The sequence below is a fragment of the Galeopterus variegatus genome, unplaced genomic scaffold (genome assembly GCF_000696425.1).
Source record: "Galeopterus variegatus unplaced genomic scaffold, G_variegatus-3.0.2 Scaffold847, whole genome shotgun sequence".
NCBI classification, from domain to species: Eukaryota; Metazoa; Chordata; class Mammalia; order Dermoptera; family Cynocephalidae; genus Galeopterus; species Galeopterus variegatus.
In genome coordinates, this window is record NW_007726958.1 from 50,088 (window position 1) to 64,776 (window position 14,689).

The following is a 14,689-nucleotide window of genomic DNA, read 5'->3' on the forward strand; positions in this document are numbered from 1 at the left end:
ATTCAATCTTTTCCAGACATATAAATTTTAATAATTTCTTAAAATAATTACTGAAAGTAAACTTCTGCTTAAAAATTACAGAAAGGCATTCCAAGGTCACAAAATGGAATTTTAAAAACCACATTTCAGTGACTGATATTTAGGAGATTTGATCCTCTTTAGAGAAAAAAATGAAGTCTGAATTTTATAGTATAGAAAGTACATGGCTACAAAGTCTTTTTAAGAAATACCCAAAACAAAGGATAATATGAATAATATGATATAATATGAATATTATATTATAATATTAATATTGTTGTATGAGTATGTTTTTATGTATGTATATTTAAATATATACACATATATATGTACTTTTTAAAATAAATGTTTTAATAGCTTGTGGCTGGTGTTAAAAGCAAAAAATGACCTACATGTCACTAGAAAAGTTCTAACTGAAGGTGACCTTAGGGATTATTTGGTGCAACCCCGTAATTTAATATGTGAGGATACGAAGCCCAGTGAATATGTGAATCTCAACCCAAGCTTACTCACCCAATCAGCAACATCACAGCACTAACCCGTGCATTCCTGTTTTCCAATTTAACATTTTTTTTGTAGTATCATGTTGTGTGCTATAAAAATGTCAGTTCTTCTAAGCAATTATATAAGAACCAAAAGGCTGACAATCTATAGTACTTAAAAATTTTTCATCATCTAACAAGTTGTAATGAAAAGAGAAAAAGAAGTGGCAAGAAGAATTGGCCAATATTTTAACTGATACAGAACATTTTCACCTCAGAAGAACTCAAAACTCAAAAATGTAGAGTTCTCCAAGGAAAAAGTAAGATTTGAACTCCAAATAACCAAACATGTGGTGAGTACATAAGTGCATGCATTTATTGCCATGTCTTTCAGACTTCAATAAGGAGGGCAATTAGCATGTGAAGAAATAACAACGTGAAGATGAGATTGTCTGAAACCACAAGCAGAGAGCGGAAGGACGTGCCTCTTAGCTTCACACTGCCATATCCTCACAGACTGTAACTGTGACACTGGATCAGGTCCAACAGGAGCAAGAAACAAAGCTGCACTCCCCCAAGGCATCCAGGTAAGTGGAATTCAGGTTAAAGCGAAATGACCAAAGACGCAGCAGGAGCCACTTGTTCTGACCACAGGAAATGAAGAGTGACAAAATACACAAAAGAGCTCCTCACAAAAAGAAAAAATAAAACCAAAAGACAAAAATCTTCATTTCAATTAAACACTACAAAATTATAACTGATGACGGACTACCTAAAATTGTGGAAGGATTGGTTTAGAAGATTTCTCACCATACAGTTTAGCCTTTTCAAGTCTCTATTCTCTCAGTTTTTTTGAATATCATTTCCTATTAATATTTAATTCATTAAAGTTCATCTCAGACTGCCTATTTGGTTCACATTAATCAATCAACAATTACTATTCGTGAAGAACCAAGGGTTTGCTTTAGAAATGTCATGGAAATAAAACTGCTTCATGTGCTGAGCATTCAATATTTTAAAATATTTTAAATTTCTTAAATTTCTTCCTAATTTGTCTGCAAGCATCATTAGTTAATTAATGAGCAAGTACAATTATATAATGACAAACCGCCCAAAAATCCAGTGTATCTCTCTAGCCAGAAAAAGTTAGTTCACATCTCCTCCCCTAAACTGATGTCTTTGTAAAATGGAGTTAATGACAGTATGTATCTTCCTCATGAGATTGTTTTGAGGATTAAATGTATAATGCATATATCTGGCAAATGGCTGTAAATATGCTGAAATTGGAAATCCTTTGTAAAGCATGCAATAAAAGTTAATATATAAGAAATTGGAGCTTAGTATCTAAATTCCTGCTAAACTGACAAATTATTAGTCAATTATGTTCATATAACAGTTTTAATTTTCCACTTTTCAGTAATTAATACATGCAGAACTTTTTTTTTATTGGAACATAATTGATTGTACATGTCTGTGGAGTAAAGAGTTACATATCAATACCATGCAGAACTTCTCAGCACTCAGCACTGCCTCTTCTTAAATAGGAAAACATAAAAAGGTCATTTTATACTTCGAATGGACATTAATGTTGTCATTTTCCCCCCTATATCTATAGTTTACCAAATCCGTTAATTCACATCCATGCTGAAACTCTGAACAACCACTTCAAAATAAGATTTATAACTTTAATTTCTTTTTCATGTAGCAACAGCAAAGCACATGCAACTAATCATCCTTGACCCTAGGACCTAAAGCATCACACAATTTCCTACTAAAAAACTTTTGTAAGAGCACACTTCATGAAGTTGCTTTGCTATTTGAACCAAAATATTGTGAAGCTTATGGGAAAACTGCAATAATAAATTTTAAAAGGTTTTATAGACTGTAACTAATATTTATCATGTCTTTATGAGAACAAGTGTTAGGAGATTGACAGAATTTGTTATTCTTGATAGGAGCAACAACAACAGACATTTAGAAAGCACTTGCTATGTGCTAAACATTCGCCTAACTCTTTGAGGTAAGTGCCATTATTATCTTCATTTTAAGGGTGTGGAAACTGAGGCACAGTGAAGTAAGAGGCAGGCTGACCTCAGAGTCCAGGCTCTTATCCACTACTACACATGTTGTGGCTTTTATAAACAAAACATTAAACAACTACAGCATACCTACATTGTAGTAAAATGCTCCGAACTCTAAACCAAAATCTCTGCTTTAAATTTGTAAAATCTTTTTGGCCATGGAAACAAACAAAAAAATACACTTTGAGAATTAGAATGAAGAACATAAAGAAACCAGCTAATCTTTCTCACCTCAAGTCTGTCTGTCCGCATTAATTTCTGTGCAGCAGCTGCAGCAGCTGCAGGTACAGGGACCCCAGGATTCCCTGTAACCAACATTGGAGCAGTCGGCAAGATCTCTGCTGGAACCAGGCTGGGGGAAACAGGTCCCAAGTAGGGATTAAAGGCTGCTGATGCATTGGTGGCTAAGCTTGGCGCAACTGAAAACATTGGCTGAAAAATAAGATAAAAAGCAAAATTTAACATGAAAGTGTCAGTTCAAAGTTGATATCCTACATTACACATGCATCATCCATCCATCCGTCATCCATTCTTTTCTTTCCCCTTCCTGCCCTCCCTTAAATCCTGTGTTTATTTACTCTTATTTAGGATAAGGATGTTTATTAAGTAAGCACTCATCAAATCAATGTTTTTCTAAAATATAATAGGTAAAGTATATAATAGGTAAAGTAGCCATTAAATCCTCCACTGGGATTTCAAAGCTTGGGGTCTATAATATTTGTGATTTTTTTTTAATCATAAATCAACTATCCAATGCAGAAACTTCTGTGGTTACCTAATCTCCATCTTGACTTAATCCTTGTATTAAGAAATACAGTTCATAATTGCTAGGTCAGATGTACTTGAAAGATGTGTTTACAACTGTTAATAGGTTGCAAGTATCCTATTATCTGGAATAAATAAAGCAGAACTCCCAGAGGATAAAAGTTTCACAGTCAATGCAAACTGTAAATAAATCCCATGGGGTATGTGAAAGGTGATGATGACACCGTGCCTTCGGAGCACATAAGATAAAGTGTTTGGCATATTCACCTGCAAGCTTTTCTGGGGAAATTATAAATGTTCCATCAGCCTATCACACCCTTGTGAGATATTCAACAACATATTCACCTTCCTTGGGAGAAACAAATCTGAAATGTGAAGTCTGAAACAGAACTCTGCTAAAGAAATGCCACCTGATTGTTCAAGGAAACACATATGGCAGCACTGAATAAACTGCTACAAGATACAATTTCTTCCAGAAATGCTTTAATGAATATATAAGGATCGTTTCTATTTGTTCTATGCAAAAATTTGCATGTCATGAAATATAACTGATCTTGAATAGACTTAAATAATTTACCCGAAATCTACTTTAATAATTTGCTGTTCTAGTTATTTAAAGTATAACAGAACTCAATTTCCCACCTTATCAATGGTACACTTATTTTATTTTATTTTTTTCCTGACCGGTAAGGGGATCGCAACCCTCGGCACGGCGTGGTCTGCATCAAGTTCAGCCAGTGAGCGCACCGGCCATCCCTATATAGGATCCGAACCCGCGGCCTCTGGCGCTACCAGCGCTGCACCCTCCCGAGTGAGCCATGGGGCTGCCCCATCAATGGTACATTTTCACCTTCCTAATTCAACAGACTTTTAAATATTGAAGTTTAATGCTTTGCGTAATAATAATGTTTGGCTCTGAAACACAAAAACTGGTGGACAAAATGGATCCTGTTCTTCAAAGTAATTTTTAACAATTTATTTTCTTTACCTAGTCATACAGAATAGAATCATAAAACATTTTTTAGAATGAAAGACATAGTAGGATGTCGCTAATTCCTCCTTCTGATGGGAATAAGAAATTAGATGATCCTAGAATGTGTGTAGTCAAGAGAGCTTCAGGGTCAAGCTTTATGCATTATAAAGCATATATTACAAAAGTGATTCTTACAGCACAAAAGAAATATGTTAAAAAATAAGATATGTCTTTTAATCTAGTCTGACCCTGATTCATCCTGCATTTAGAAGAATAAAATGGAATTCGAGTATCCCTTTTCCCTGGGGCAATGGTTTCAACTTTGCCCCTCTGGGGACATCTGGCAATGTCCAGAGATATTTTGGTTGTCATACCTGGTAGGTGCTATTGCACCTAATAGATACAAGGCCAGGGATGCTGCCAAGTGACTTACACAACACACAGAACAACCCCTCACAACAAACAATTATCCAGCCCCCAAAGTACCAATGTTGAGAATGCCTGTCCTAAGGGATATCCTCTTCTCTTGACCTCATGAACTGTTTGGGGACAAGATCTTTGCAGTTAGCATACACATTATTACTAAAAGGAAGGTGAAAAATAGAATATTTAATACAAAATTTGATTCACTGGGGAAGAAAAAACAATACATCAGAGATTACACTGTTTTTAAGTTAAGGAATGATGCTTCTGAAATGTTGGTTTGAATGCCATGGTTACCTGCTCTACCAGGTTGATGGCTCTTGCCTGATGAAGGGGCCTAAAGTAACACTTCCAATCCCAGTGCAAAGCAGCCACCCTCAGCCAACAGGAAACTATCCGTGTGTTCCAAATATTAACAATCAATAACCTTCCAGAAACTGGGGACCAGGGCAGTCTCTGCCCATCACCAGTTCCTTGAGCAGCAGTTGATAAAATGCTACTCCACTGTCCTCTGGCTAACTAGGTAGCAGCAGGACAAAGGCTGACCTGTATAGTGAATATTGGTTGAACTTGTTTTTCTATGCAAGAATATTCAGGTTAAACTTGTACTCTGTTACACACTGTCAGATACAGTATAAGAAAATCCAGCCAGACCAGCACTCAGCACTCTAATTTCTATATTAGATATTTAAGAATTATAAGAAATTTAGCATAAAGGACTAAAAGGCTAGTTTAGAATATTGAGAATAAAAGCCAGTCAGTATTTCTCTTTGCATTCTATTGCTATGAATTAACATGTATTTCCAGATAGTGCATTTTAATGTATACTTCAAGTTATTGAGATGTTTATATGACTCTATACAATCTACTATAACCACTTAATAGCAGAGGTCAAATGTATAAAATTATTTGAAAAAAGCATTCCTATTTTAATAAAATAAGACCAGTGGCCAATAAAATTCAGCTTTGTTAAATTTCATTAAATAAAATACATTGAAAATCTTAAAATGCATATAATGAAGCTGCTGCAATACAGATAAAAATAATACTTTTATTATATAAAAATATTAATCTTCATAACTGGCAGCAATCTTCCCTCTATGAATTTCATACAGTCACCACAAGAATTGATTTCCTGACTTAATTCAGCACAGCAAATTCAACTCTGAAGAATTTTAGAGCACAGTCCCCAAGTAAAATCTGTAGCAGCTTTTAAAATCCGAAACATCAACCATTCAGTAAGCATTACCTCAAACTGTTCCCTCTGCGGATAAATAGAGCTATTCGCTGAATAGGCAGACAATCGATAACAATAGCTCTATACTTTGAAACTTGATTCCAAAAGAGGCAAAAAAAAAAAAAAAAAAGCAACATTTCTACATTGCTTTTGAATTTTTATAAATTTATTTTACATCGCTTTCGTTGCATCGCTTTTGTTACAGTACTTATTCAAAGAGCACCTTGTTGAAGGTAGATCCCTGCTAGCCCCATTATAGAGTGCCCTAATCAGATTAGGAAAACAATTGAACTGCTCCACTGCCAGTTCTCCTTTCCAAAATCTATCCTGCAGAGGGTTCAACAGAATCTCAAAGACTGATATTAATGCAATGGTATTATCAAGTGGCATCCTATTTTCTCTGAAGCACCCTCGGGATTACATATAACTACATAACTGATGTATTTGATACTGACTACATCCTTGTGATAATGATTTACAGATATCTCTGTTCCCAGAAGGCACAAGCAAGTCTGCTTTATGATTGCCTTTTGCCAGTGAACACCCTCAGCAGAGAAAAACAAATTGTAAACTTATTAATTCTGGTGCTGTTTATGGGTTAATCACTTGTTTGTTTTAAATGAGACATTCTCATTCCATTAAGGTAATCAGGCTTCATTATAAATAAAAGTGTTATTCAATTTCACATTATGACCCTAGTTAACTGTGCAAACATGATTATTACTAGCAATTCCCTATTTATTGTATGCCAGCATTGTGCTTTACCTGTGGTATTATATTTTATCTTTATTGTCACAGTGGTAGAGTACAAATTCCCTGGGCAAGTTTTTTGCTTTTTTTTTTCCCCGGGGTGGTAGGTCAAGAGATCTATATAGTTCCCTGCTAAATCCCCAGAACCTAGAACAATGCCTGGCACACAGTAGACACTCAATAAATATTCATTGAATGAATGCTTGAGTGAATGAATGAATAAGTGAATTACAGCCTTGTTAGGTGGTTATTATTAACCCCATTTTGCAGATAAAGGCTCACAAAGATTATGTGCCCATAGTAACAAATGAGTAAATGGAAGGCCGGAATTTGGACACAGTGTGTCTGATTCCAAGTGGTTCTGAAACCAGTGGTTCTCACTTCATGGGCCAGGTGTCCATTACAATCACCTGGAGAGCTTTAAAACTGTGAATGGCCTGGCTACTCTCCACTCCTCAGAACTCTGAGGAAAGGAACCTAGGTGGCAGCATCTTTTGAAAGCTCCTGGGTGATTCCAGTTTCATATTCTATATGTGGTCTACAGAGATACACTCACTTTTCTGGATTCTATGTAAGGTCTCTAAGGAGCCATGCTTCCTCACGGCTCTCTTCTTTTGAACATGGTTTTTCCTCCACATTGAATGTTACCCCTGCCCAGCCCACCCGGTTAATTCCTAATCATTCTTCAAGAATCAGGACTCTTCCTCTTGAGGTTTCCCGATTGCTACCTTCTGTTCCCACAGAACTACTCTACTCATCACTCCAACACAGTATTTATCACCATGTGAATATCTCCTCTACTCTAACCAGACTGCAGGCTCCCAGAGGGCAGTCTTTTGCCTTGGGCTTTGTTTTATATATACATATATATACCCTGCAATTGGCATCTATACAAGTCCTCTACAAATATTTGCTTAACACATATATTAATGGATTTGCTGACTGCTTTTCTTTGCCACAGAAACTAACTAGCAAATACATTCAATATTTTCCAGAATATATTTGAATTCAAAAAAAGAGATTTCATATTATTTCCTCTCTTTACCTCAAAACTTAATACTTTTTCTAGTATGCCTATTTGAAAGTTTAACTTCTTTTCTTTTTGTTTCAGAATTTTTTTATATTAAACTTTCTAAGTTTCAGTAATGTAGTTACCATTCTGTAACGCTGCAAATATTACTGGGGTTGGTTTTGCAATGTTTTTGATTTTTAGTAAAATGGAGGGAATATATATAACAAATATGTAACCAGTATCAGCTGGGATTTGTGAACAGAAATTTTAAAAGTCATATTTTTCTAGATTTTACTTTGTGTGTGTGTGTATGTATGTGTGTGTGTGTGTTTGTGTGTGCAGGTCAATGTGAAAAGCAGTAAAAAAGATTGAGCCTTTATTGCAATTAACAGCACACAATCAGGGTATATGAAGTCATATTTCTGGGTAGGTATAACCCTGTACACCAAGAGCTATAACTAGTCTCTATAAACAAATATTTTGAATATACACAGTGTCAAAAGCTAATGGAAGTTACCAACACATTACAAAGATTTTTTATAAAAAAAATAAGGTAGGATATGACTGGAAGACAATAAGAAATACTGTCATAAATTCTGCTCCTGGACTGCCTTGTGACTGGACATGTCAGAAGACTACCCGCTTTATTCTTAGCTTCACTTTACCTTCCATCCAGTTTTACTGAAATAATAAACATTTAAATAAAGAGGATCACTTCTAGCCCTCCTAATATTTATCAACCAAACACCACCCAGTTTGGAAAATCCAGAGCCTGTTCTCTCAGGCTGCTTGAGGATTTGCAGGCTCCTCACAATTTAAACAGGCAGTAAGAACAGCAGGATAGATGAAAGAGGACTCTAGGAGACTGACATGGAAACACTGTACCAAAACACTCTGGGATGAAGTGGCCTTATTTCAATCCCTAACTGGATAAACTGGAAAGTAAAGCACTAAAAAACAATTTAAGAATTCCAGGTGTTCCTGGATATGTGACAAATGATGACTTCAGATCATTCTGCATCCAACGACCAACAAATGCTTGGAACATGACACAACAGCAAAGGTGACAGGAGCAGCAAAGAAGCTCCTGAGACTTTAGCTAAACCCATTAACTTGAATTTCTCCAATTCAAGGCTATCTTAAATTCGTAAAATGCATAGGGATTTCTACAGGAGTTATGTACCTCAAGGCAGCTGAGTGTGTGTACCTGAAGGTCAGCTGCCACTGGAAATTCTGGATAGCCAAGGCTAACCCTCACGATTGCAGGTAAAGACATATGAGGCCATCGCTAGCAGAACTCCAGAGCTCCTACACAGCTCCTTATAATGACTGCTTATGAAGAGCTCTTTGAGGGCAATGAGGAAAGCCTGAATCAACAGAAATTCTGAAACACACCTTCCTACGAAGGACTACAGAAACACACCAGGGGTGCTCCAAGGTTGTGAGCCACAAGATGCAGTCTATGTTTGCTTAAATCATTTAGTAATTTCTCATTAGATTACCTTTGCACCTGACAGTACATGGCAAAGTAGTAGTAGTAGTAGTAGTAGTAGTAGTAGTAGTAGTAGTAGTAGTAGTAGTAGTAATGATGTAGTACTTAAAAAAAATAAAACTTCTGGATTTTTTTCTATTTGGATAACTAAATACTATAGGTCTTCCATTTATCTTTAAAGATCATATGAAAAGAGAAAAATTATCTTTTTACATTTTTATTCAGGGTTTAGAAATTATAGAACTAATGCCAATTATTCTATAATTTATTATATTAATTTCTTAGGAAGCAGACACACAAATAAATTCAATTACTTATTTTCAACTACAGCAATGTGTTGCATAAAGATGTTTCAGTCAACTACAGATCACATATACATCAGGGGTCACATAAGATTATAAGGACTATATCACATAGCCTAGGAATATAGTAGGCTATACCACCTAGGGCTGTGAAAGTACCCTCTGTGATGTTCCCACAATGACAAAATCGCCTAACGACACATTTCTCAGAATGTATCCCACTGATAAGCAATGCATGAATGTACTTCTCATCTTATGAAATGAGAAAATTATGTTTCTGTTATAAGATTGTTAGGACCTTACAGATAATATATTTAAACTTTTCACTATATGTCTAAGAAGGTCAGAGATCTCAGGTGAATCAACCAAGGACCCAAAATTGTTTGGTGGCATGTCTCAAAATAGTATTTCCATAGCATGACCACTGGAACCTGGACAGACTGGGTTAAAAAACTGGCTTTTGCCACTCACTAGCTGTGTGATATGAGTAAATTACTTAAACTCTCTGAACCTCTGAGTCTTTATCTCTAAATCTGGGATAATATTACTCACTTTTATAGGATGGTTGTGACACTATACGAAAAGTGCATAGTGCAGTGAATGACCCTAAGATATAGTATTTGTCTCAAAAATGTTAAGTCCTCTTTCTGATTCTTGGCTTGGTGTATTTCATTACAACCTAATAAAGTCAATAAAAACAGGAAAATCTCCTATAAATTCCTGAATTCCCCAAGTTGGCCCTGTGTCATGTTCTGAAGATCTTAAATTTATAGACTCAGTCTCTCACAATGTATAAGGAAATGAGAACCCAAACTGGGTGGCATAACTATTTGTTGCTGCCAATAGCACCCTCATCGAGTCTCTGGCTGTCTTTGCTAATAGTCTGCTAATATGTACATATCCACCTCTATGCCACATTCTATGCTTCAGTCTCTGTAATGGGGCTTGAGCTCTGGTTCCTGGTTATGATTCCTTTGGACTCTGGGGCAGGTGTACTAATACAGATCTCTGCCTGTTCTTCTGGTGTTTGAGAAACTCAGTCCCTCATTTGTTCTTTCACACACTAAGCAACTACTGATCAGGCACAATGCTAGACACTTCTGAATTTGCTTAGACCTTGCTAACCCCCTCCACACTTCCTGCTCGTTCATTTAGAGTTTGGGGGCCAAACTGGTTGGCCCTAGAAAACTAAGATGCTGTCATCTACTTGAACACAAGCCTTGTCACTACTCAGATACTCCTGATGCTATGGTCTGCTCACAGTATTATCTCCTTTGATACTGCCACTACCTGGGTTGGATCCAAGTTAACGACACTGTCATCTGTACTTTCAACACTAACATCTGGCCATGCCCTTTGAGTGGCAACCCTTTTCCATATTAGTCACCTGGCTGCTTCTAGCTCTTCTATAATCTCTATTTGCGGGCCCACATTAAAGTCCCAGTAATCATTTGGTTATGACCATCCCATTTATGCTGAATCTCCATGTCATCATCCTCATCAAAACAGGGCCGACTACAAAGAGGATGAACGAGTCTCAGGTGGGGTTTGGAAGGCAAATTTCCTGGATTAAAGCCTTCTCTACAGTAATTAAAATCCCAAATGCTTTAAAACTAACTAAATAAAATTATCTCTATACTTATTAAAAAAAAATCACTCCAAATAGAGTATATTTGAGACTATAATCTCAGGATGCCTTCAGCAGAAGGGTAATTCCACATTCAATTCTAGTCATAGGAGGGAAAATTAACATAAAGTCTGAATGTGCTCACAACTAATAAAAATAATTATTTTGAGCAGAGAATTTTCTAACAAATGTGATGACTATTGACGGTTTCAAAAATCTGTGATTTAGTAATTTCATAAACAACACATTTGTTACTAGTATTTCAAAGAACAATTTCAAAGAGCATAAATATTGTTTATGGTTTCTCCCCGGACTGCATATATGATGACCTTGGAATGACTATGAGAGTCAGACTCAAGGACCAGGAGATGGGCCAAGACTTCACAGTGAGGAACTCACTGACTTGACCAGCACAGTCATCTTCAATCCGGGAACCTCACTTGCTGATCTCAGATGTGCTCCCGGTCACAGAAAGGGTATGGCCTGGAGGTAATCACACTTTAAATGTTTAAGTGGAACAAATTATCTCACATTAAGGAGAGATCTTATATCAACTAAGATAGTAGCTACCTCAAGGATTGATCAGATCTTTGAAACTATCGGTGAGGGCCAAGTGTAAAGGAGATTTTCATCCTATATTTTCTGTTAGAGGGAACGATTATATTTTCTTAACCAGATGGAAATCTTCATGCTATTCCAATACAGACATGTGAAACTATAGCAGAGGTTACAAAAGTAAACTTAAGATATCATACTTTTTACTGAGTCCCTAATAACTTTTTAAAAATAGATCAGGTTAAAACAGACAGAATTAATTATAATATTCTCTCACCTCAACTGTATAGTACTGATAATTGGTATCACTGCTGATGTAATATGGAGACTCCTCCCACCTCAAAATGTAATACCCCCCCTCTTTTTTGGAATGACTGCTGTATTAAGTTCTGAGAATAATAATGACATTGAGTTCAGGTGTTAAAAGTATTAGGAAAAAAGTTAGCACACAGGCTACAGTTAGCATACCAGAAAAATGGGGGTCTTCACATTCCCCTGACCCCATAATATTGCATGTAAGTTAGTGACAAAAATTACTGATAGATATATTTTGAGTACTGCAAATTTCATTATGCATTTACATTTAAATATGGAATTACTATATTATAATTAACACTGTGAGGAAAATGGAGACATAATGGTCAGGCTCTCTCACCTCACATCTGGGCAAGCATGACTCAGCATGTCTGCTGTAAATACATTATGTAAGAATGGTATTATGTAAGAATGTTCATGTGTGCCCATGTGTTCCTTGGCTATCTGATTCTAGTATAAAAGTCAACGGATCTGATCCACTTGGGGAAGCTGAGCTCGTATCTCAATAAAGCATGTCAACCTTGCCAATAGCTCCCAGAATCTTTTTCCAACTACCCAGCTCACGACCTGCATAGGACAGGTTTGAAGGGTATGTGACCCAGCCCAACAAACACCAAAACACATTTTTCTTTTCTTTTCTTTTCTTTTTTTTTTTTGTCTTTTTTTGTGACCGGTAACGGCATCACAACCCTCGGTGTCGCGCTCGTACTGCGACCGGCAACAGGATCGCAACCCTTGGTGTCGCGCCCGCACCGCACTCAACCAGTGAGCGGACCGGTCTCTATATGGGATCCGAACCCTCGGCGGGAGCGCCGCCACACTCCCAAGCACCGCACTCTACTGAGTGCGCCACCAGGCCAGCCCCAAAACACCTTTTTCAACTGAACATTAATTATGATAGTAATCTCTTAAATTTTTATGAATAAATGTGGGTAAAGATTATCAAAGTCATTTATCACACACACACACACACACACACACACACACATTAATTATGATAGTAATCTCTTAAATTTTTATGAATAAATGTGGGTCCCAAAATCCAAAGTCATTTATCACACACACACACCCTCAAAATCCAAATAGTTAAATAGATATGTGTGTTCAGAAGCATGAGTTACAAACACACACTGCTCAGCAAACACCAAATATCTATGACCACCCACAGTTTATCAAATTTAGCTTTTTTTAAAAAGCCCTTGGGGTTTCTGCCTCTCCTGATTAGTTCCACTTTGATGAGCCTTCCAAGTCCATGATATTATTGATTCACCACTGTCAGAATTTTCCCAGCACTGTAACTATGAAATAATTTCAGTTTAAGTTTCCCCCCAGTAACAAAGGCTTCTTTTCAATAAAGAAAACTATGCAGACTCTGTTCAAGGAGGGAGAAAAAAGAGAAATGTTCTCAAAATAAAAGATTCGATATACCAATTTTAAAAATCATTCTTACCTTTAAAGGTAGCCTGAAAATGCATACTGACTATACTAATGAGTATGATGGCCACTTTAACAAAGACCATTTTAATACCTGCAAGTCATATGATTTATTTTAAAGAGAATTTTAGCGGGGATTTCTATAATGTGAATTCCACATGATTTATACAGAAGATGAGTAGCTATGCAATGTGAAAATTGTTCCAGGGTTTGACTGATTCTTAATTTTGCTAGAAAGTGCTAGGCAACTGACACTATCACCTGTGTTCACTTGATCTAGTGCAATCATCACTTGAGCCCTAAAACTAAGCACTTGGAATGACAAACTTAATGAATGAGGACTGAAAGCATGCTTACCACAGGTTGTAATGGGGCACCAGGCATCATGGCATTGGCTAGTTGCATTTGCTGGGCCAACATGGCCATGTTCTTCTGCTGAATCAAGTTATTGCGCCCATTTATCTCCAATTGTGTTTTTAAGTGTGGGGGTGGATGAAGATATTTGCAGTTCTCCCTGGAGCAACGACCCTAAAAAAACAAAAGCAGTAAAGACCATCTTTAAAAAGTGTAAAATCAGAAAACTATTAAAAAAAAAGTAATAGTGTAAACCAGCCACTTGACTCTACCATGAGTTCTTCATATAATGCATTGTCCATATAATTTTATCATACATTTAGAACAAGTAATAAATTCGCCCAAATGTCAATGCATTTTAAAAAGTTTAAAAGCTTAAAGAAGTTCATTTATTTTAATAATCTTAATATTCTAGATTCAAGTCTAAAAATTTACATATTAAAACAGAATATCAAATAAAGAATATTAGGCTCCTACCATGCATAATACCTTCCTGATTAACTTTAATGAATCCAAAAGAATCAAAGTTTTATCATTTATTTTTACTTACATTGAGTTCTTAGGAAATGAACATAAAGGACTCAAGGCTCATTGTACCTTCAGTAAAACACGGTAAGAATCTCATAAATAAAATTAAAATTACTACTAAACTCTATAAGCCCATGCATTAGGAAATTTACAGTTAAAATGAAGAAAACTCCCATGTGTTCCCACTGTATACAGAAGTTAGTAAGTACAATGAAACATGGGTGAAAAAGGTAGCCTTTAATCTTTCAAAGATAAATCTAGTCTTTATTGCCCAAAAGCTATGAAACAATAAAAAATGAACATATTTACCCTCCAAAAAATTTAAGTATGAAATGGAGAAA

The 14,689-nt window shown here is 36.1% G+C and overlaps 1 protein-coding gene across 2 annotated transcripts in view; it reads right to left on the reverse strand.

The window, feature by feature from the left end:
* MBNL1 (muscleblind-like splicing regulator 1) overlaps positions 1–14,689 on the reverse strand; it is a 144,983-nt gene that overhangs the window by 28,634 nt on the left and 101,660 nt on the right. For both annotated transcript variants that reach the window (XM_008572916.1, XM_008572915.1), the window contains 2 exons: positions 13,824–13,994; positions 2,813–3,013 (listed from right to left, as the gene is read on the reverse strand). In XM_008572916.1, the coding sequence (XP_008571138.1) occupies positions 2,813–3,013; positions 13,824–13,994 (372 nt within the window). The remainder of the gene's footprint in view (positions 1–2,812; positions 3,014–13,823; positions 13,995–14,689) is intronic.